At 42.4% G+C, this 24,462-nt stretch overlaps 1 protein-coding gene across 1 annotated transcript in view; it reads right to left on the minus strand.

The window, feature by feature from the left end:
* cntnap2b (contactin associated protein 2b) overlaps positions 1 to 24,462 on the minus strand; it is a 197,734-nt gene that overhangs the window by 50,641 nt on the left and 122,631 nt on the right. The window contains exon 16 of the mRNA XM_034182355.1: positions 17,730 to 17,857. Coding sequence (XP_034038246.1) covers positions 17,730 to 17,857 — 128 coding nt within the window. The remainder of the gene's footprint in view (positions 1 to 17,729; positions 17,858 to 24,462) is intronic.

The raw sequence follows: 24,462 nt of genomic DNA on the forward strand, positions 1-24,462 counted from the left end.
ATGGATGACCTCTGATTTCCTGCTTTTAAACTCAGATAAAACTGAAGTTATTGTACTTGGCCCCACAAATCTTACAAACATGGTGTCTAACCAGATCCTTACTCTGGATGGCATTACCCTGACCTCTAGTAATACTGTGAGAAATCTTGGAGTCATTTTTGATCAGGATATGTCCTTCAATGTGCATATTAAGCAAATATGTAGGACTGCTTTTTTGCATTTGCGCAGTATCTCTAAAATTAGAAAGGTCTTGTCTCAGAGTGATGCTGAAAAACTAATTCATGCATTTATTTCCTATAGGCTGGACTATTGTAATTCATTATTATCAGGTTGTCCTAAAAGTTCCCTGAAAAGCCTTCAGTTAATTCAAAATGCTGCAGCTAGAGTACTGACGGGGACTAGAAGGAGAGAGCATATCTCACCCATATTGGCCTCTCTTCATTGGCTTCCTGTTAATTCTAGAATAGAATTTAAAATTCTTCTTCTTACTTATAAGGTTTTGAATAATCAGGTCCCATCTTATCTTAGGGACCTCATAGTACCATATCACCCCAATAGAGCGCTTCGCTCTCAGACTGCAGGCTTACTTGTAGTTCCTAGGGTTTGTAAGAGTAGAATGGGAGGCAGAGCCTTCAGCTTTCAGGCTCCTCTCCTGTGGAACCAGCTCCCAATTCAGATCAGGGAGACAGACACCCTCTCTACTTTTAAGATTAGGCTTAAAACTTTCCTTTTTGCTAAAGCTTATAGTTAGGGCTGGATCAGGTGACCCTGAACCATCCCTTAGTTATGCTACTATAGACTTAGACTGCTGGGGGGTTCCCATGATGCACTGAGTGTTTCTCTTTTTGCTCTGTATGCACCACTCTGCATTTAATCATTCAATCAATTCAATCAATTTTTCTATATAGCGCCAAATCACAACAAACAGTTGCCCCAAGGCGCCCCACACTGTAAGGCAAGGCCATACAACAACTATGCAAAACCCCAACGGTCAAAACGACCCCCTGTGAGCAAGCACCCGGCCACAGTGGGAAGGAACCCCCCCCCCCCCCCCAACAGGAAGAAACCCCCAGCAGAACCAGGCCCAGGGAGGGGCAGTCCCCCGATGGGACCGGCCGGGGCCAAGGGAGAGAACCAGGAAAAAGACACGCTGCGGAGGGGAACAGAGACCGACCACCAATGACCAAATGCAGATCGGCGCACACAGAGCAAAAAGAGAAAGAAACAGCGCATCAAGGGAACCCCCCAGCAGTCCACTTCTATAGCAGTACAACTAAGGGATGGCTCAGGGTCACCTGATCCAGCCCTAACTATAAGCTTTAGCTAAAAGGAAAGTTTTAAGCCTAATCTTAAAAGTAGAGAGGGTGTCTGTCTCCCTGATCTGAATTGGGAGCTGGTTCCACAGGAGAGGAGCCTGAAAGCTGAAGGCTCTGCCTCCCATTCTACTCTTACAAACCCTAGGAACTACAAGTAAGCCTGCAGTCTGAGAGCGAAGCGCTCTATTGGGGTGATATGGTACTACGAGGTCCCTAAGATAAGATGGGACCTGATTATTCAAAACCTTATAAGTAAGAAGAAGAATTTTAAATTCTATTCTAGAATTAACAGGAAGCCAATGAAGAGAGGCCAATATGGGTGAGATATGCTCTCTCCTTCTAGTCCCCGTCAGTACTCTAGCTGCAGCATTTTGAATTAACTGAAGGCTTTTTAGGGAACTTTTAGGACAACCTGATAATAATGAATTACAATAGTCCAGCCTAGAGGAAATAAATGCATGAATTAGTTTTTCAGCATCACTCTGAGACAAGACCTTTCTGATTTTAGAGATATTGCGTAAATGCAAAAAAGCAGTCCTACATATTTGTTTAATATGCGCTTTGAATGACATATCCTGATCAAAAATGACTCCAAGATTTCTCACAGTATTACTAGAGGTCAGGGTAATGCCATCCAGAGTAAGGATCTGGTTAGACACCATGTTTCTAAGATTTGTGGGGCCAAGTACAATAACTTCAGTATTATCTGAGTTTAAAAGCAGGAAATTAGAGGTCATCCATGTCTTTATGTCTGTAAGACAATCCTGCAGTTTAGCTAATTGGTGTGTGTCCTCTGGCTTCATGGATAGATAAAGCTGGGTATCATCTGCGTAACAATGAAAATTTAAGCAATACCGTCTAATAATACTGCCTAAGGGAAGCATGTATAAAGTGAATAAAATTGGTCCTAGCACAGAACCTTGTGGAACTCCATAATTAACTTTAGTCTGTGAAGAAGATTCCCCATTTACATGAACAAATTGTAATCTATTAGACAAATATGATTCAAACCACCGCAGCGCAGTGCCTTTAATACCTATGGCATGCTCTAATCTCTGTAATAAAATTTTATGGTCAACAGTATCAAAAGCAGCACTGAGGTCTAACAGAACAAGCACAGAGATGAGTCCACTGTCCGAGGCCATAAGAAGATCATTTGTAACCTTCACTAATGCTGTTTCTGTACTATGATGAATTCTAAAACCTGACTGAAACTCTTCAAATAGACCATTCCTCTGCAGATGATCAGTTAGCTGTTTTACAACTACCCTTTCAAGAATTTTTGAGAGAAAAGGAAGGTTGGAGATTGGCCTATAATTAGCTAAGATAGCTGGGTCAAGTGATGGCTTTTTAAGTAATGGTTTAATTACTGCCACCTTAAAAGCCTGTGGTACATAGCCAACTAACAAAGATAGATTGATCATATTTAAGATCGAAGCATTAAATAATGGTAGGGCTTCCTTGAGCAGCCTGGTAGGAATGGGGTCTAATAAACACATTGATGGTTTGGATGAAGTAACTAATGAAAATAACTCAGACAGAACAATCAGAGAGAAAGAGTCTAACCAAATACCGGCATCACTGAAAGCAGCCAAAGATAACGATACGTCTTTGGGATGGTTATGAGTAATTTTTTCTCTAATAGTTAAAATTTTGTTAGCAAAGAAAGTCATGAAGTCATTACTAGTTAAAGTTAATGGAATACTCAGCTCAATAGAGCTCTGACTCTTTGTCAGCCTGGCTACAGTGCTGAAAAGAAACCTGGGGTTGTTCTTATTTTCTTCAATTAGTGATGAGTAGAAAGATGTCCTAGCTTTACGGAGGGCTTTTTTATAGAGCAACAGACTCTTTTTCCAGGCTAAGTGAAGATCTTCTAAATTAGTGAGACGCCATTTCCTCTCCAACTTACGGGTTATCTGCTTTAAGCTACGAGTTTGTGAGTTATACCACGGAGTCAGACACTTCTGATTTAAAGCTCTCTTTTTCAGAGGAGCTACAGCATCCAAAGTTGTCTTCAATGAGGATGTAAAACTATTGACGAGATACTCTATCTCCCTTACAGAGTTTAGGTAGCTACTCTGCACTGTGTTGGTATATGGCATTAGAGAACATAAAGAAGGAATCATATCCTTAAACCTAGTTACAGCGCTTTCTGAAAGACTTCTAGTGTAATGAAACTTATTCCCCACTGCTGGGTAGTCCATCAGAGTAAATGTAAATGTTATTAAGAAATGATCAGACAGAAGGGAGTTTTCAGGGAATACTGTTAAGTCTTCTATTTCCATACCATAAGTCAGAACAAGATCTAAGATATGATTAAAGTGGTGGGTGGACTCATTTACTTTTTGAGCAAAGCCAATAGAGTCTAATAATAGATTAAATGCAGTGTTGAGGCTGTCATTCTCAGCATCTGTGTGGATGTTAAAATCGCCCACTATAATTATCTTATCTGAGCTAAGCACTAAGTCAGACAAAAGGTCTGAAAATTCACAGAGAAACTCACAGTAACGACCAGGTGGACGATAGATAATAACAAATAAAACTGGTTTTTGGGACTTCCAATTTGGATGGACAAGACTAAGAGACAAGCTTTCAAATGAATTAAAGCTCTGTCTGGGTTTTTGATTAATTAATAAGCTGGAATGGAAGATTGCTGCTAATCCTCCGCCCCGGCCCGTGCTACGAGCATTCTGACAGTTAGTGTGACTCGGGGGTGTTGACTCATTTAAACTAACATATTCATCCTGCTGTAACCAGGTTTCTGTTAGGCAGAATAAATCAATATGTTGATCAATTATTATATCATTTACCAACAGGGACTTAGAAGAGAGAGACCTAATGTTTAATAGACCACATTTAACTGTTTTAGCCTGTGGTGCAGTTGAAGGTGCTATATTATTTTTTCTTTTTGAATTTTTATGCTTAAATAGATTTTTGCTGGTTATTGGTAGTCTGGGAGCAGGCACCGTCTCTACGGGGATGGGGTAATGAGGGGATGGCAGGGGAGAGAAGCTGCAGAGAGGTGTGTAAGACTACAACTCTGCTTCCTGGTCCCAACCCTGGATAGTCACGGTTTGGAGGATTTAAGAAAATTGGCCAGATTTCTAGAAATGAGAGCTGCTCCATCCAAAGTGGGATGGATGCCGTCTCTCCTAACAAGACCAGGTTTTCCCCAGAAGCTTTGCCAATTATCTATGAAGCCCACCTCATTTTTTGGACACCACTCAGACAACCAGCAATTCAAGGAGAACATGCGGCTAAACATGTCACTCCCGGTCCGATTGGGGAGGGGCCCAGAGAAAACTACAGAGTCTGACATTGTTTTTGCAAAGTTACACACCGATTTAATGTTAATTTTAGTGACCTCCGATTGGCGTAACCGGGTGTCATTACTGCCGACGTGAATTACAATCTTACCAAATTTACGCTTAGCCTTAGCCAGCAGTTTCAAATTTCCTTCAATGTCGCCTGCTCTGGCCCCCGGAAGACAATTGACTATGGTTGCTGGTGTCGCTAACTTCACATTTCTCAAAACAGAGTCGCCAATAACCAGAGTTTGATCCTCGTCCTCGTGTGTCGTCGAGTGGGGAAAAACAGTTAGAGATGTGAACGGGTTGGCGGTGTACACGGGGCTTCTGTTTAGGGCTACGCTTCCTCCTCACAGTCACCCAGTCGGCCTGCTTTCCCGGCTGCTCGGGATCTGCCAGGGGGGAACTAACTAAGGCTAAGCTACCTTGGTTCGCACCGACTACAGGGGCCTGGCTAGCTGTAGAATTTTCCACGGTGCAGAGCCGAGTCTCCAATTCGCCCAGCCTGGCCTCCAAAGCTACGAATAAGCTACACTTATTACAAGTACCATTACTGCTAAAGGAGGCCGAGGAATAACTAAACATTTCACACCCAGAGCAGAAAAGTGCGGGAGAGACAGGAGAAGCCGCCATGCTAAATCGGCTAAGAGCTAGTAGCTACGCTAAGCTAGCGGATTCCTAAAAACACGCAAAGTGAATAATGTGTAAATAATTTAGAGGTGATTCAGCAGAAGGAGTGCTTTAGTTAAGGCACGTAAAGATTACACTGGGAAACAAATCGTAATCTAGATAACTAGATCAATCTAACTGCGCAGATTAAACAGCTAACAGATACAGAAAAACACCGCTGTGCTCCGGAACAGGAAGTGATACAATACCGCAGTGAGAGCCAACCACCAAATGCAGTGTTGTTCTTCACATCTCAATCATTACTGATTGATCTCTGCTGTCTTCCACAGCATGGCTTTTTCCTGGTTCTCTCCCTCAGCCGCAACCAGTCCCAGCAGAAGACTGCCCCTCCCTGAGCCTGGTTCTACTGGAGGTTTCTTCCTGTTAAAAGGGAGTTTTTCCTTCACACTGTCGCCAAGTGCTTGCTCACAGGGGGTCATTTTGACCGTTGGGGTTTTTCCGTAATTATTGTATGGCTTTGCTTTACAATATAAAGCGCCTTGGGGCGACTGTTTGTTGTGATTTGGCTCTATATAAATAAATTTTTTTGATTGATTAAAACCACGTTCCCCCAAAACATAGTTGCCTTGCTTCAGTGATTTCTTGTGTGACCTCAAGCATAAGTCTAGATGTCTAGAACTAAAATGGCGCAGTTCAAAACTAGAAGAAGAATCAGAATCCTATTGTCAGAATCCTATTGTCATTTTACAGTGTCCGCAGTACAAAGTATAATGAGATTAAAAAGTAGCAGCTCTCTTTTCAGTGCAGTGGTTGATGATAAATAAATGATAGAGTTGAAATCATATAGAATTGAATAATATGACTTAAGGAAAGCAAAAAACCTTACACAATATACAAAATACGAGGAATGTGCTAAGATGTACAACAAACTAACTGCAATTATAAAGAAGAGTTCCGTAGGAGAGGAACATTATATTGCACATGAGGGAGAAAAAAAAGTTCTGCTATTTCTGTTTTAAAAATTCCTTTTTGGTGGCGTTCAGGGCAATAATGGCTATTGGGTAAAAGCTGTTCCTTGGTTTGTATGGCCATGCCTTTATTGCCCCATAACACCTCCCTGAGGGTAACAGTCTGAAAAGGTGGTGTCTGGGGTGGGAGGAGTCTCTGCTGATGTTGTCACCTCTCCTGAGGCAGGGGGAGTTGCAGATGTCCTCCAGAGAAGGAATGGGACAGCCGATCAGTTTCTGAGCCGTGTTAATGACTCTCTGGAGTGCCTTCCTCTCCGCAGTGCTGCAGCTGCTGAGGCTGACTTGGCCTCTTTGATGCCTTGCTTCAGGTCTGCTCTGGCACCACTATAATGTTCTCTGTTGCCAGATCTGAAGACTCTGTCCCTCTCCTTCAGCAGAATCTTGACACGTTTTGTCATTCAGGGCTTTTCATTTGGGAATACTCAGATACACCTGTCTACTGTGACGGTGTCCACACAGTGCTGAATGTAACCAAGTACTGCAGAGGTGTATTCTTCCAGGTCCTGGTTTCAGAAAAACAGAAAACATCCCAGTTGGTGTTTTCAAAGCAGTCCTGTAGCTGCTGGGAGGCACCATCAGGCCAGCACTTAACAGTCTTGGCTGTGGGGGGAAATTTTCCTTGTGAGTGGGGTGTATGCTGGGATCAGAAGCAGCGACATGTGGTCAGAGGAGCCTAGGTGAGGCAGCTGTGTAGTCTTGTATCCACACCTGATATTGGAGTAGGCTTTATCCAGGGTCCTTGTTTTTCTGGTTGCACATTTGATGTGTTGGTGTAGTTTTGGTAGTACTACTTTCAGATCAGCATAGTTAAAGTCACCTGAGATCACTTGCACTGCTTCTGGATATTTGTTTTGGTGCGGGCTGATAGAGTACTCCAGATGGATAAGGGCTACGCTAGGGTTAGCATCCAGTGGAATGTAAACAGCAGTCACCACGACAACAGTAAACTCACACGGGAGGTACAGCGGTCTGCACTTTACGGTCACAAATTCCAGGTCTATGGGAGTAGTGGCTGTCTATAATGGTGGCGTCCATGCACCAGCTGTTGTTAACGTAGATGCAGACTCCCCTCCTCTGCTCTTACCGCAGCCACTGTTCCTGTCATTCTGGTATGCTGTGCAGCCCGCTAGCTCGATAGCCGTGTCTGGAATGGAGGCGTGAAGCCAGGTTTCCATAATCAGAAGAATGCAGCAGTCTCGGACAAGTCGGTTTTCTGGTGTCTGCAGCCACAGCTTGTCCATCTTGTTGGTGAGGGATCTTGTGTTGGAGAGGAAAATACTGGGAGTAGGCGGTTTGTGCTTCCGACTCTGCAGCTGCGCTAGGGTGCCGGCCTGACAGCTCCGCTTTTGTTTCCTCTCCTTCTGCTGTCTCCTTCTCTTGTCTTTCGGGATGACTATCCACAGGGAGCCCGGTGTCCGGGCGATGTCCTGCGGTATGTTGTTAGCAGGGATTAAGTCTGCAATTACGCGTTGTGCACTCCGTAAGCCAATCCGTAAGAGAACGAGCATAAGGATAGAAAAAAGAACAGAACAAATAGAAAAATGCACTGAAAGGTAGAGGAGCTAAGAGCCGCTGCATCTAGGTGCGCTGCCATCTTGAAGAATCTAGAAGCATTCCACCTCACATGGCGTGATGTTATCTTAGACTATAAGCATACATTATGGCTACAAAGCAAGCCTATTACTCTGATGTGATCAACAAAAACAAGCATACCTGAAATTGCCTTGCATCAGTGAAAAGCTAGATGTCTAGCAATTTCCTACTTTTGAACTCAGACAAGACTGAAATGATGGTTCCTGATCCAGCCACACATCAACATCAATTTGACCAGCTAACGCTTAGCCTACATACATACATCAAATCAAATCAAATTAATTTTATTTATATAGCACCAAATCACAACAAACAGTTGCCCCAAGGCGCTTTATATTGTAAGGCAAAAGCCATACAATAATTACAGAAAAACCCCAACGGTCAAAACGACCCCCTATGTGCAAGCACTTGGCAACAGTGGGAAGGAAAAACTCCCTTTTAACAGGAAGAAGCCTCCAGCAGAACCAGGCTCAGGGAGGGGCAGTCTTCTGCTGGGACTGGTTGGGGCTGAGCGGAGAGAATCAGGAAAAAGACATGCTGTGGAACAGAGCAGAGATCAATCACTAATGATTAAATGCAGAGTGGTGCATACAGAGCAAAAAGAGAAAGAAACACTCAGTGCATCATGGGAACCCCCCAGCAGTCTAAGTCTATAGCAGCATAACTAAGGGATGGTTCAGGGTCACCTGATCCAGCCTTAACTATAAGCTTTTTCAAAAAGGAAAGTTTTAAGCTTAATCTTAAAAGTAGAGAGGGTGTCTGTCTCCCTAATCCGAATTGGGAGCTGGTTCCACAGGAGAGGAGCCTGAAAGCTGAAGGCTCTGCCTCCCATTCTACTCTTAAAAACCCTAGGAACGACAAGTAAGCCTGCAGTCTGAGAGCGAAGCGCTCTATTGGGGTGATATGGTACTAAGAGGTCCCTAAGATAAGATGGGACCTGATTATTCAAAACTTTCTAAGTAAGAAGAAGAATTTTAAATTCTATTCTGGAATTAACAGGGAGCCAATGAAGAGAGGCCAATATGGGTGAAATATGCTCTCTCCTTCTACGTAGTCCCTGTCAGTACTCTAGCTGCAGCATTTTGAATTAACGGAAGGCTTTTTAGGGAACTTTTAGGACAACCTGATAATAATTAATTACAATAGTCCAGCCTAGAAGAAATAAATGCATGAATTAGCTTTTCAGCATCACTCAGAGACAAGACCTTTCTAATTTTAGAGATATTTCGCAAATGCAAAAAATCAGTCCTACACATTTGCTTAATATGCGCATTGAAGGACATATCCTGATCAAAAATGACTCCAAGATTTCTCACAGTATTACTGGACGTCAGGGTAATTCCATCCAGAGTAAGGATCTGGTTAGACACCATGTTTCTAAGATTTGTGGGGCCTAGTAAAATAACTTCAGTTTTATCTGAATTTAAAAGCAGGAAATTAGAGGTCATCGATGTCTTTATGTCTGAAAGACATTCCTGCAGTTTAACTAATTGGTGTGTGTCCTCTGGCTTCATGGATAGATAAAGCTGGGTATCATCTGCGTAACAATGAAAATTTAAGCAATGCTTTCTAATAACACTGCCTAAGGGAAGCACGTATAAAGTGAATAAAATTGGTCCTAGCACAGAACCTTGTGGAACTCTATAATTAACCTTAGTCTGTGAAGAAGACTCCCCATTTACATGAACAAATTGTAATCTATTAGATAAATATGATTCAAACCACTGCAGCGCAGTGCCTTTAATACCTATGGCATGCTCTAATCTCTGTAATAAAATTTTATGGTCAACAGTATCAAAAGCTGCACTGAGGTCTAATAGGACAAGCACAGAGATGAGTCCACTGTCTGAGGCCATAAGAAGATCATTTGTAACCTTCACTAATGCTATTTCTGTACTATGATGAATTCTGAAACCTGACTGAAACTCTTCAAATAGACCATTCCTCTGCAGATGATCAGTTAGCTGTTTTACAACTACCCTTTTAAGAATTTTTGAGAGAAAAGGAAGGTTGGAGATTGGCCTATAATTAGCTAAGATAGCTGGGTCAAGTGATGGCTTTTTAAGTAATGGTTTAATTACTGCCACCTTAAAAGCCTGTGGTACATAGCCAACTAATAAAGATAGATTGATCATATTTAAGATCAAAGCATTAACTAACAGTAGGGCTTCCTTGAGCAGGCTGGTAGGAATGGGGTCTAATAGACATGTTGATGGTTTGGAGGAAGTAACTAATGAAAATAACTCAGACAGAACAATCGGAGAGAAAGAGTCTAGCCAAATACCAGCATTACTGAAGGCAGCCGAACATAAAGATATGTCTTTGGGATGGTTATGAATAATTTTTTTCTCTAATAGTTAAAATTTTATTAGTCATGAAGTCATTACTAGTTAAAGTTAAAGGAATACTCGGCTCAATAGAGCTCTGACTCTTTGTCAGCCTGGCTACAGTGCTGAAAAGAAACCTGGGGTTGTTCTTATTTTCTTCAATTAGTGATGAATAGTAAGATGTCCTAGCTTTACTGAGGGCTTTTTTTATAGAGCAACAGACTCTTTTTCCAGGCTAAATGAAGATCTTCTAAATTAGTGAGACGCCATTTCCTCTCCAGCTTACGGGTTATCTGCTTTAAGCAGCGAGTTTGTGGGTTATACCACGGAGTCAAGCATTTCTGATTTGAGGCTCTCTTTTTCAGAGGAGCTACAGCATCCAAAGTTGTGCTCAATGAGGATGTAAAGCTACTGACGAGATAATCTATCTCACTCACAGAGTTTAGGTAGCTACTCTGCACTGTGTTGTTACATGGCATTGAAGAACATAACAAAGAAGGAATCATATACTAGCTACAGCGCTTTCAGAAAGACTTCTACTGTAATGTAACATCACACTGACAAAGTGAGGAACCTTGGGGTAATTTGTGATCCTATGCTGTCCTTTGACCTACACATTAGGGATATTATGAGGACTGCTTTTCCACCTGCAAAATATAGTGAAGATTCGTCCCATCCTGTTTATGGCTGATGCAGAGACCCTGACCTATGCATTTGTTTCTTCTAGATTGGACTAATGCAATGTTCTATTTTCTGGTGTACTGCGGTACACGGGGTACTGCGGTTGGGGTCTCCAATCGGTTCAAAATGATGCTGCCACACTCTTGAAAGGAAACAGGTTTGACCACATTACACCAATTCTGGCATCTTTTCACTGGCTTCCTGTCTGTGTGAGACCATATTTTAAGGTTCTGTTATTATCCTACAAAATTATTTATGGACTAGCACCTCCCTACTTAGCTGACCAAGGCAAGCCCCATTTACCAGCCCGGGCTCTGCGTTCTCAGGGCGCAGGACTACTTTGTGTCCCTAGGGTGAATATAAAGTCTGCGATCTACAGAGCTTTCTCTTATTGTGCACCTGTTCTGTGGAATTATCTCTCTGTGTCAATAAAACAGTCAGATTCTGTAGAGACTTTCAAGTCCAGACTTAAGATGCACTTATTTTCCCTTTCGTATGGTAACATACTGCCATAGTATGGTACTATGCTTCCTGTCCTTTTAAATTAATTTTATTAGTAAACAGAGCGGGTCTCTGCCTCAACTTTATCAAAAGTCTGGGTCTGTTAGTGAAGCTTAGGGCTAGTGGCCAGCAATCACCTTAGCATCTTCTGCTTTCTTGTTGCTTATTGCTAAAGAATTACACCTTAAGTGTAGTTTTTCTGGATGACTGATTGTTTTCTTTTTCTCTCTGTCCAAAATGTGACTGAATCCAAGTGCTGGATTCTATAATTTCTGTAGCGGATGTGGAACGGACTCTGTTGCAGGAACAGATCCAACGAGTGGCTCAATGACTCCCCTCCCCAACCCCTCCTGTCGGTGGACTGGACTCCTGCATGGACTATCATCAATTGTTGTTGTGTTGTGTTCTGTATTGTAAACCTTTTTGGTAGAATGGCCTAAGTAGTGGATCCCCCCCTTTGTGTCTGGTCTGCTTGAGGTTTCTTCCTCACTATCATCAGAGGGAGTTTTTCCCTTACCACTGTGTGTTTGCTCTAGCGGTTGGTAAGGTTAGACCTTACATGTGTGAAGCACCTTGAGGCACCTTTATTGTGATTTGGAACTATATAAATTAAATAAACTGAATGGAATTAAATTGAACTGAATAAACTGAATTGAATTGAATAATCTCAAAACTATACAAAATTATTACAAATTTTAATAGACATTCAACAAAATATATTAGAAATACATGGGAAAAGGAAGCTGGGATTGTTATAACAGAGGAAGAGTGGGAATGCATATGTACGTCTCAGTGAGATGCTCAGAATCACATATCTGAAAAAAACATCTGTTGGGGAACATTTGTCGCGTTACTTGATAAGAATTTTCACATGGAAACAGTCAATGTTGGAGAAATTGTGGTAGCCAGAAAGCACATCATTATCATGTATTTTGAGTTTGTCATGTTCTTTGAAAATATTGGCATGATGTTAATACTGCTTGAAAACATATTTTTCACATCTATATTCCACTTGATTTTAAAACTATGCTTTTGGGTCAAAAACTCGAACAATGGAAACAATAGATACATATCTCTGGAACACACTTTTGGTTTGCTGGTAAAACAAAACAAACAAAAAAGCTATTATAAAGAAGTCGGAAGTACAGAGAGGACCATCTGTCCAGGCTTGGGCTCAAATAGTGGCGAACATTTACAAAATGGAAAAGGTTTCCTTCTCAGTGAATTTAAAGATAGAGCTATTTGTTGAACAATGGAATAAGGGGGAAAATATGACAACCTACATGTGCCTGAGATTTTATAGAATATATTTTCAGTTTTCAATTGATAAGACTGCTACATCTTGACATGGATGCTTTTGTTTTTTACTTGATTTACTTGATGTTATACAATGTTACGCTTATTATTGTTTACTCTCTGAGTGTTCATTGTTCTATTTTTTATATAAAAATGGGATAGAGACACAAAAGGAAATGTCCTTAAATGGACATTAGTATAATTGTCTTTTTTTATATACTCTTTATTGTTGTGTGTTGGGGGGTTTGGCTGGATGTTTTTGTGTTGTTTTCTTTTCTTTGCTCTCCAGGTGGTATGCAAACTGGTTTTTGTCTGTGGAGACGGTGCTGGCAGAAGAATCCTTCACCCTCATCAACATTATTGGCTGCACTTGTGGAGGATGTCCACGTGCAGGCCTAATGACTCGCAGCACCTGTGGATGGTGCTCACATGCAACCTTAAAGACTTTCAGCTGAAGCAGATAATTAGATGGCGTTCTGCATTTAAGCCATGAGTGGTTCAAGCAGAATTGCCGGGAACTCGACCTTGTGACGTTCGTTTGTGAGACGCTGAGGACCGCACCTGGGTTTGACACATCGTGCCTGTGAAGGAGGACGGGTGAGGGACACATCAGAGGTGATTGATTGTCTGAATAAGTGTTAATAGTAATTTGGTATTTTGTTACGCAGTACATTGATGAGAATTGTGCGGCTCGCTTCTCACGGCCGTGGCGTGCGGACTGATGATCCTCCACCTGTTGTGAGAAGCTGCTCATTTACATAAAGCTTAAAGTCAGACCTGAATGTGTTGCTGATAGCGTGTGCCTTTGAAGGATATTAGTTGTAGCTGTTGACTTACCTCACCTCTTCTATCCTTCACAGAGTCAGTTTGTCGTGTCCACCTGGGGGGTGTTTTGGCGGTGAGTTTGAGTCCAGAAGCGCCGGGCTTCGATCCCTTTGGGCGCTGGAGAGCGCGCCGTCCTTCACTCCGCCAGACAAGCTATATATTATGTTGTACACAATTATTGCACGGAAAGGGAAATAAATGTTTTGTTTTTGGAACCGCTTTCTGGTTATTTAGCGCTGGGTTCAGTCAGACGCAGGTCTGCTCCTCAACCCGCGTCGGCACATAACAGTAGTTCCCGGCCTTTCTAAAATGGACCCAGCGGCAGAAGCGGTTCCATTTGCCGAAAGAGTCCAAGAACACTTGGAGAAAATATGGGAGCAATTACAGCATCTCGCAAACCAAATTAAACAAACAGATGCCCGCGTTACGGAGCTTGCAGCGCAAGCCCTTCCGCTTCCTGCTGCTCCAGCTGCGGCACCATCAATACCGGTTCAGATAACTCCGTCACCCAGAGATTCGGCTTCCGAACCAATTATTTGTCATCCGGAGCCTTATGCGGGAAACGTTGAAGCCTGTGCTCCGTTTTTGATTCAATGTTCTCTGGTTTTTGCTCAGCGACCGGCTTCCTTCTCTTCTGATGGTAGCCGTGTCTCATATGTGACAAATTTGCTTCGAGGTGACGCCTTAGCTTGGGTCACTGCGTTGTGGAGTAATAATTCTCCATTGTTAGGATCCTTTAAGGATTTCTCCCAGGAGTTCCGATTGGTTTTTGACCAACTGGTGAAAACAAATACCGTTGCTCAACGGTTGCTGAATCTCAGGCAGGGGAGGCGGAGTGCGGCGGATTATTCCGTGGATTTCCGAATTTTTTCTGCTCAGTCCGGTTGGAATACCGCAGCTTTAAGAGGAGTGTTTGTGGATGGTTTGAACGAGTCATTAAAAGACGAGCCAGCAGTCCGTGACGAACCAAACGATTTAGATGAGCTAATATCTTTGGTTATTCGTCTAGATGATCGAATAAAGGAGCGTGGACGCGAGAGAGGGTGGACATCAGAGCGGGTCTTTTCATCTCGGGGCTTTCCCCAACACAGATCTGGGCTGCCTCTTCTTCGCCCCACTGAGACTCCTCCGACGGGACCTCTGGCTCCTCTTGCGGATGAGCCCATGCAGCTCGGAAGAGCTGAAGCCGCCATATTGCCCCGTCACACAAGCGTCAAGAAAGATAGTGATGACGTATCTCCGGGTGTTCTGGGACAGGCACAATTATGGACACAAAAAAAAAAAAAAAAAAAAAAGCTTAATTAGTTATGTGGGCTGTTTTTGTTTTTTTGTGAGGGGTTATAAATTGTTTGGGTGTTTAGAGGCGGTTCTGGTGGAGTGAACGACTGGCGGATCGGAGCTCGGCTGGACTCAGCCAATCGTCGATTTTTATCATTTGAACTTAGGTATTTTCTGTTTGGGATTGGGTCGTTTTGTTTTGTTGTTTTTTATTTCCCTGCTTCCCTAACCCCAACCTCACTTGCCCTAAGACCGTTCGTCTTGTGGGTTGTGGGGTGGTGCAGGTTGGTCACGCTGAGTGTTTCTCAGAAGACCTCTGCACCTAGGGGGGGGTTTGTCAGGGGCGTTTTTTTGGGTTTGGTTGGGGCCCGGTTCCACTCCAGCCTCGGTGGGCCTTTGACCGTTCGTCATTGGTGTTACCGGGGTGTGGTGCAGCGGGAACATACCTCAGTCGGAGGGGTGGGCCGATCTGTTGCCGTTCGCCATTTCGGTAGTTCTGCCCCTCCCGATAGGCTGGTGGTATGGTCGGGTAGGGGCACCGGACGTATTTCCGGTTTTCCGCTGCGCTTCGGGGTTGGGACCGGGTTAGTTTTTCCTGTTTCCTTCCCCGGCTTAGTAATTTTGTGTCGTTCGCCAAAATGGAGCTAACGACTGGCTCTGGGAGTGATCTGGGGTCTTGCGGGGTGCTGGGGGAGGTAACAGGGTTCTCCAGTTGTTTTATTTGCCCCCGCGGTGTTTTAATGAAGTCCGCCGGGGGTTGGATTTTTGTGTTTTTATGCTTCCCTCCAGGTTCCACCTCCAGGGTTGATGGGACAGTCCTCTGGGGGGGGGAATTGATTGTGGGGCCGACTCACCAAGTGTGGCCGGGTCTGGGGTTCCTGGGTTGTGGGGAGGGGGCCTCCTGGGGTTGATGGTACGGTCCTCTGGGGGGCGCTGCTCCTCCATGTAAACCTGGGGACCTCTGTGGGATTCCGGTTTTGGTTGTCTCTCCTAGAACTGGCGGTAAAGGTCTTCTGGGGGGGGGGGGGTTGGGCTGCATATCGTTCTGGGGGGGGTTGGTTGTTATTTTTCTTTGTGACTTTGTGTTTGTATTGTGTTGCTGGGGCTGTGTTGGGTTTTTGCATTTAGGAGTTTTTCTTTTCTTCCCAAGGTTGGATGGGACGGTCCCTTGGGGAGGTTTTGGGTGGGTTTTGTGGGTTTTTTTGTATGTTGGGTTGTATGTGGGACTTTTTTGGGGTTTTGTTGATGCCAGCCGGCCTTCCAGCCACGGTGCCCTGTCCTGCTGTCTGCTGTGGACCTTGGGAGCATTACGCCATCTGCTTGCTGTCATGGACCCCGGAGGGGGGTGCTGTTCTCGGGCCTGGTCTGTTCGGTCGCCGGGAGGCTTCCCGTTGATGGGGGGGTACTGTTGTGTGTTGGGGGGGTTTGGCTGGATGTTTTTGTGTTGTTTTCGTTTCTTTGCTCTCCAGGTGGTATGCAAACTGGTTTTTGTCTGTGGAGACAGTGCTGGCAGAAGAATCCTTCACCCTCATCAACATTATTGGCTGCACTTGTGGAGGATGTCCACGTGCAGGCCTAATGACTCGCAGCACCTGTGGATGATGCTCACGTGCAGACTTAAGGACTTTTAGCTGAAGCAGATAATTAGATGGCGTTCTGCATTTAAGCCATGAGTGGTTTAAGCAGAATTGCCGGGAACTCGACCTTGTGACGTTCGTTTGTGAGACGCTGAGGACCGCGCCTGGGTTTGACACATCGTGCCTGTGAAGGAGGACGGGTGAGGGACACATGCTGTCAGCACACATCAGAGGTGATTGATTGTCTGAATAAGTGTTAATAGTAATTTGGTATTTTGTTACGCAGTATATTTGAACATTGATGAGAATTGTGCAGCTCGCTTCTCACGGCCGTGGCGTGCGGACTGATGATCCTCCACCTGTTGTGAGAAGCTGCTCATTTACATAAAGCTTAAAGTCAGACCTGAATGTGTTGCTGATAGCGTGTGCCTTTGAAGGATATTAGTTGTAGCTGTTGACTTACCTCACCTCTTCTATCCTTCACAGAGTCAGTTTGTCGTGTCCACCTGGGGGGTGTTTTGGCGGTGAGTTTGAGTCCAGAAGCGCCGGGCTTCGATCCCTTTGGGCGCTGGAGAGCGTGCCGTCCTTCACTCCGCCAGACAAGCTATATATTATGTTGTACACAATTATTGCACGGAAAGGGAAATAAATGTTTTGTTTTTGGAACCGCTTTCTGGTTATTTAGCGCTGGGTTCAGTCAGACGCAGGTCCGCTCCTCAACCCGCGTCGGCACATAACATTTATAATGATACTGGATTCATTATATGGCAAATAAGATTTGTTAATGTGTCTTATCTTTCAATAAAAACACAATTTAAAAAAATGCAAATGAATGAGGTAAAAACAAATTATACACTGAAATAAATCTGGTGGGGTATGGAATGAGCATGATGTGTCTGCAAACAAGACATGGTTTTGTGTTAGCTGTGCACTCATGACAGCGGTCAGAACAGAAAATGGAAAGCAGTTGCTGTCAGGACTGATGACACAGAGCGTGTCCTGAGAGAGCACTGACCACAATGACACAGAATTCCATGTTTCACAGACATCCGATATCTGTGTGTGCATGCAATGATACATGCTGGACATATGGCACTTGTGGGGACAATAGCAGTCCCCACGAGGTCAACTTTAAACAATACATCTTCTGGTTCTGGTTAGAGTTAGGGTTGTGTTTAACAAATGTTAATTTCAGGATCTCAACAATCAATGTAAGACGGCACAGTGAGCTAAACTAACAGAAACATGCAGAGAATGTGTGTGTGTGTGTGTGTGTGTGTGTGTGTGTGTGTGTGTGTGTGTGTGTGTGTGTGTGTGTGTGTGTGTGTGTGTGTGTGTGTGTGTGTGTGTGTGTGTGTGTTGAACTAACGGTCTCCCTGGCATCGAAGTGGTCCTATTGTGAGTTTGGCCTCAGAACCAGCCCTTCCTGTGTCCCCGACGACAACCTGGCTGACTGGTAAATGGTCTTTGTACACCAGCAGACCAGCGTCTTCCTTCCTGAAACACACAAGTCCACCAATAATCACCACATTGAAAGAAAATCCACACCATTTTTCAGATGCAGGTACCTTCAGGGCAGATATGTGTGCACTTCCACATACTAATTACAATATTCATGAGTTCAGTTTTTGTAGTTTTGGACATAAGTCCTTGGCTTTTCCAAAGCTGAGCTATGTGCCCCGTAAAATGCCCTGACCACAAAGGAATCTACTCCCTCCAACTTCATACAATGACTAAAAACAGAAAATGCTGTCAAATCTGTTGCAGGAAATATTCTTATTATGATAGAAAGTAGGAACATGTGTGGTTGAAGTAAGTGCATTGTGAAATTACTTCATTTTTCAGTTTCTTTCATTTCCAAGGCAAAGGTGTGGTGGCCACCCTGCCCACTGCTGCTTGTTGTAATCAGTTACAGGGATTTTCACAACACTGATAAACCAGCTTTATATAACAGCTCCAACTGTCCACTAGTAGGAAAACAAACTTCAATAATCTGTAAGATGAGACACTGGTCTGATGGCATTGTATCCATTCACTGAGATGTTGTTCTTCAGAAAAAGGTCAACATCGTAACATGGAGAACTTGGAAAAGCACAATTTCAGCGCGTTATTGGAGCAAACAAAACAAGACTTTGAGAAATGGTCAACTATACCACTTTCGTTGGCAGGTCGTATCAATATAGTTAAAATGACGGTCTTACCGAGATTCCTTTATGTGTTCCAGATGATCCCTGTATTTATTCCAATGAAAACATTCAAGCAGCTGGATGGATAAATTGCTTCATTTATATGGAATAGTTTCAACCCTAGGATGAAAAAGCTGTATCTGGAAGTCCCCGCGGACTCTTTGGTATTACTGGACTGCTAATATAGTAAAACTAAGTTATTGGATTTATACATATGAGAATAAACTGGGTCCAGACTGGGTTCACATGGAACTGTTATCCAACCTGTTACCAACAGTTACATCGGCGACACCACACAATTCTAGTACACTGTTTACAAACCCGATTGTTAAAGCCACACTCCGAATATGGCTACAGTTTAGAAGACACTTCGGTTTAAAGCAATACAGTAGGTACTTCCCAATAGCAGACAACCATTTCTTTCCTCCATCACAGCTCGATAATGCATTTCGACATTGGCATAAAAATAGATTAGTATTATTTCGTGACTTAAACCCTGATAATGTGTTTATATCATTTGAGACACTGGAAAAGGATAGCATACCCAGATCACATTATTTTAGGTTTCTTCAGATACGCAGCTTTACCAGAGAAAAGGTTTCATCATTTCCTCACCCACCACCTAAGCACCACGTAGATGCGATTCTGGGATTGGTCCTGTATGAAAAGAAACGTCTATCTGTGATTTATGATATGATAGGGGAACTGAAACCACGGTCATGGGAGAAAGCTAAATTGGCATGGGAAAAAGATTTAGGAGTTGAGCTTTCTGAAGATTTGTGGCAACGCAGTTTGAAACGTACTCATACGTCGTCATTGTGTGTACGTCATGGTCTAACCCAATTTAAAGCACTCCATCGCCTGCATTATTCAAGGGATAAATTATCCAAACTCTTTCCCACTATAGATCCTGGTTGTCCTAGATGTCCTAGAAAATTTGTGGCCAGACTATAACACCTGACTATCATACAGCCGTTTCTGGCATACCGCCTCCAGACCACAAAGTTTCTAATCTTCAAGCAAATGACTTGGCATTCACCTCTTTACTTGCACGCAGACTTATACTTTTTAATTGGAAATCGAATTCAGCCCCGTCATTTCTGCAGTGGTTGAGGGAGGTACTATCCTTTCTACCCTTGGAAAAGCTGAGATACAAGATATGTAAAGCCCGTAAAAACTTCACTCTGACCTGGATTCCCTTCATAGAGTTTGTAGAAGGTTTTTTCCTTCCGCTGATGTACTTTAACATCCGTTGCACTGGATAGTTGAAAATATTCTAACTTTAATATAGCTATAACACCAACTCAGCTAATACATTAAGAGAGGTTCCTGCCTGTACTGGATCTTGTTCATTCCATTTCATTTTTTGTTTATTTTTTCATGAGCCTAATGGGGTGGGGGTGGGTTTTCATGTTGTATATGTGTTCTGCGTTTGTGTTTGTTAAGTGAAAATTGTAAAATAAAGTTTGGGAAAAAAAAAAAAAGAAAAAGGTCGACATACGCACCTTCCGGCTTGCCATGATAAAGACAAATATGATGTAAAGTTCATATTTCATTATTTTGTGTTATATTTCGTGTCATTTGATGTTATGCATACTAGGTCAAAAATAATGTTTAACAGTAAAAAAAAAAAAAAAAAAAAATCATTAATACTGGATGGACAAAGTGTTTGCTCCTGTGTTCAAAACTTACAAGCAGTAAGTAAGTTAATTCCAGCTTATTAAATAATCGAAAACCCAGACAGAGCTTTAATTCACTTGAAAGCTTGACTCTTAGTCTTGTCCATCCAAATTGGAAGTCCCAAAAACCAGTTTTATTTGTTGTTATCTATCGTCCACCTGGTCATTACTGTGAGTTTCTCTGTGAATTTTCAGAACTTTTGTCTGACTTAGTGCTTAGCTCAGATAAGATAATTATAGTAGGCGATTTTAACATCCACACAGATGCTGAGAATGACAGCCTCAACACTGCATTTAATCTATTATTAGACTCAATTGGCTTTGCTCAAAATGTAAATGAGTCCACCCACCACTTTAATCATATCTTAGATCTTGTTCTGACTTATGGTATGGAAATTGAAGACTTAACAGTATTCCCTGAAAACTCCCTTCTGTCTGATCATTTCTTAATAACATTTACATTTACTCTGATGGACTACCCAGCAGTGGGGAATAAGTTTCATTACACTAGAAGTCTTTCAGAAAGCGCTGTAACTAGGTTTAAGGATATGATTCCTGTAGCTCCTCTGAAAAAGAGAGCTTTAAATCAGAAGTGCCTGACTCTGTGGTATAACTCACAAACTCGCAGCTTAAAGCAGATAACCCATAAGTTGGAGAGGAAATGTCGTCTCACTAATTTAGAAGATCTTCACTTAGCCTGGAAAAAGAGTCTGTTGCTCTATAAAAAAGCCCTCCGTAAAGCTAGGACATCTTACTACTCATCACTAATTGAAGAAAATAAGAACAACCCCAGGTTTCTTTTCAGCACTGTAGCCAGGCTGACAAAGAGTCAGAGCTCTATTGAGCCGAGTATTCCTTTAACTTTAACTAGTAATGACTTCATGACTTTCTTTGCTAATAAAATTTTAACTATTAGAGAAAAAATTACTCATAACCATCCCAAAGACATATCGTTATCTTTGGCTGCTTTCAGTGATGCCGGTATTTGGTTAGACTCTTTCTCTCAGATTGTTCTGTCTGAGCTATTTTCATTAGTTACTTCATCCAAACCATCAACATGTCTATTGGACCCCATTCCTACCAGGCTGCTCAAGGAAGCCCTACCATTATTTAATGCTTCGATCTTAAATATGATCAATCTATCTTTATTAGTTGGCTATGTACCACAGGCTTTTAAGATGGCAGTAATTAAACCATTACTTAAAAAGCCATCACTTGACCCAGCTATCTTAGCTAATTATAGGCCAATCTCCAACCTTCCTTTTCTCTCAAAAATTCTTGAAAGGGTAGTTGTAAAACAGCTAACTGATCATCTGCAGAGTAATGGTCTATTTGAAGAGTTTCAGTCAGGTTTTAGAATTCATCATAGTACAGAAACAGCATTAGTGAAGGTTACAAATGATCTTCTTATGGCCTCAGACAGTGGACTCATCTCTGTGCTTGTTCTGTTAGACCTCAGTGCTGCTTTTGATACTGTTGACCATAAAATTTTATTACAGAGATTAGAGCATGCCATAGGTATTAAAGGCACTGCGCTGCGGTGGTTTGAATCATATTTATCTAATAGATTACAATTTGTTCATGTAAATGGGGAATCTTCTTCACAGACTAAGGTTAATTATGGAGTTCCACAAGGTTCTGTGCTAGGACCAATTTTATTCACTTTATACATGCTTCCCTTAGGCAGTATTATTAGAAGGCATTGCTTAAATTTTCACTGTTACGCAGATGATACCCAGCTTTATCTATCCATGAAGCCAGAGGACACACACCAATTAGCTAAACTGCAGGATTGTCTTACAGACATAAGGACATGGATGACCTCTAATTTCCTGCATTTAAACTCAGATAAAACTGAAGTTATTGTACTTGGTCCGACAAATCTTAGAAACATGGTGTCTAACCAGATCCTTACTCTGGATGGCATTACCCTGACCTCTAGTAATACTGTGAGAAATCTTGGAGTCATTTTTGATCAGGATATGTCATTCAAAGCGCATAGTAAACAAATATGTAAGACTGCTTTTTTGCATTTACGCAACATCTCTAAAATTAGAAAGGTCTTGTCTCAGAGTGATGCTGAAAAACTAATTCATGCATTTATTTCCTCTAGGCTGGACTATTGTAATTCATTATTATCAGGTTGTCCTAAAAGTTCCCTGAAAAGCCTTCAGTTAATTCAAAATGCTGCAGCTAGAGTACTGACGGGGACTACAAGGAGAGAGCATATCTCACCCATATTGGCCTCTCTTCATTGGCTTCCTGTTAATTTTAGAATAGAATTTAAAATCCCTGAACCATCCCTTAGTTATGCTGCTATAGACTTAGACTGCTGGGGGGTTCCCATAATGCACTGAGTGTTTCTTTCTCTTTTTGCTCTGTATGCACCACTCTGCATTTAATCATTAGTGATTGATCTCTGCTCCCCTCCACAGCATGTCTTTTTCCTGGTTCTCTCCCTCAGCCCCAACCAGTCCCAGCAGAAGACTGCCCCTCCCTGAGCCTGGTTCTGCTGGAGGTTTCTTCCTGTTAAAAGGGAGTTTTTCCTTCCCACTGTCGCCAAGTGCTTGCTCACAGGGGATCGTTTTGACCTTTGGGGTTTTTACGTAATTATTGTATGGCCTTGCCTTACAATATAAAGCGCCTTGGGGCAACTGTTTGTTGTGATTTGGCGCTATATAAATAAATTTGAATTGAATTGAAGTATCTGTAATCTGTGAGCAGCAGAGAGCTGAGCTCCATCAAGCACTTTAACACCGTGAAACAAAGTATAAATTGAAATTTTCTTTTTTCATGAAATGACCAGGGTTCTCAGCAGGATTTTCTCTCAGTATAATGGGATGGAAAAATCACCTTAAAAAGCTGGGCCTTCGGGAGCTGCTTAGGCTTGCTTTCCCCCCTGAATCTTTTTCATTACGGCTATTAAAGGGCGTTTTTAGTGTTGTTTTTTAAACTTAAAAATATAGAGTAATCAGAAATTAATCTTGAAGTTAAAAAAAATTTCTGCTAAACTACTATGTATAGCAGTTTTGATGCTCCTGTGCAGTGACACACATTTCTACACACTTCCATGTTTTGGCCTGATGCCTTGTTTATGTAATAAAGATAAAAAAATATGGCTTTACTTCCCAAAATTTGGCCCTCAAAATGCACGTGTTACAACAGCGTGGCTTCGTAGTAAAAGAGTGCGGGTACTAGACTGGCCTGCCTGCAGTCCAGACCTGTCGCCCATTGAAAATATGTCGCGCATTATGAAGCGCAACATACGACAACGGAGACGCCGGACTGTTGAACAAGTGAAGTCATACATCAAGCAAGAATGGGAAAGAATTCCACCTACAAAGCTTCAAAAATTAGTGTCCTCAGTTCCCGAACGCTTATTGAGTGTTGTTAGAAGGAAAGGTGATGTAACACAGTGGTAAATATACCACTGACCCAGCTTTTTTGAAACGTGTTGCAGGCATCCATTTCAAAATGAGCAAATATTTGCACAAAACAATAAAGTTTATCAGTATGAACATTAAATATCTTGTCTTTGTGGTGTATTCAATTGAATATACGTTGAAGAGGATTTGCAAATCATTGTATTCTGTTTTTATTTACATTTTACACAACATCACAACTTCATTGGAATTGGGGTTGTACATGTTAGTTCCTGTCTGTTGCGTGTTTTGCAACAGTCAGAAAGCTGTGAGGAGCTCAGCCCTCACCCAGCAGAAGGGGGCAGGCAGGCTGCCGGCTGCTGCTGCAAAAAATGCCATTTACTTTCCACATGCAACAACACCGATGTGTGCCAGGAGACATCAAATGCAAGGTTTCATTAAAAACAAAACTAATTCATAGAACACTGCCATATACTGGATGGGTGTGTGAATAGCGACCAACATGTGATTGTTGGTCACTATTCGTTGCGCTGAATCATACTTCACAAACAGAATTTTCAGTTTTGTAAATGCCATGAGGAGACTCATTTCCCATAATGCCTTTTGGCACTTGTGTGATATTTGTATATTTATATATATGTGTGATATTTTCACACTGTAAAAATGACAAAGTTGGTGTTAATGTCTATAAACTGTCTGGAATTAGTTTTGTTTATAAATAAAACCATCAGTGAAAAGTGTCATGCTTTTGTTGTCTCCTGCCACATGTCTGTGTTGTTGTATGTGGAAAGTAAAGATGCCTTGACACTTGCACACATTTTGTCCCAGCTGGTTGCTGCGCTTTGTGTTCTGGA

This window comes from Thalassophryne amazonica, chromosome 12 (assembly GCF_902500255.1).
Source record: "Thalassophryne amazonica chromosome 12, fThaAma1.1, whole genome shotgun sequence".
Classification (NCBI taxonomy): Eukaryota; Metazoa; Chordata; class Actinopteri; order Batrachoidiformes; family Batrachoididae; genus Thalassophryne; species Thalassophryne amazonica.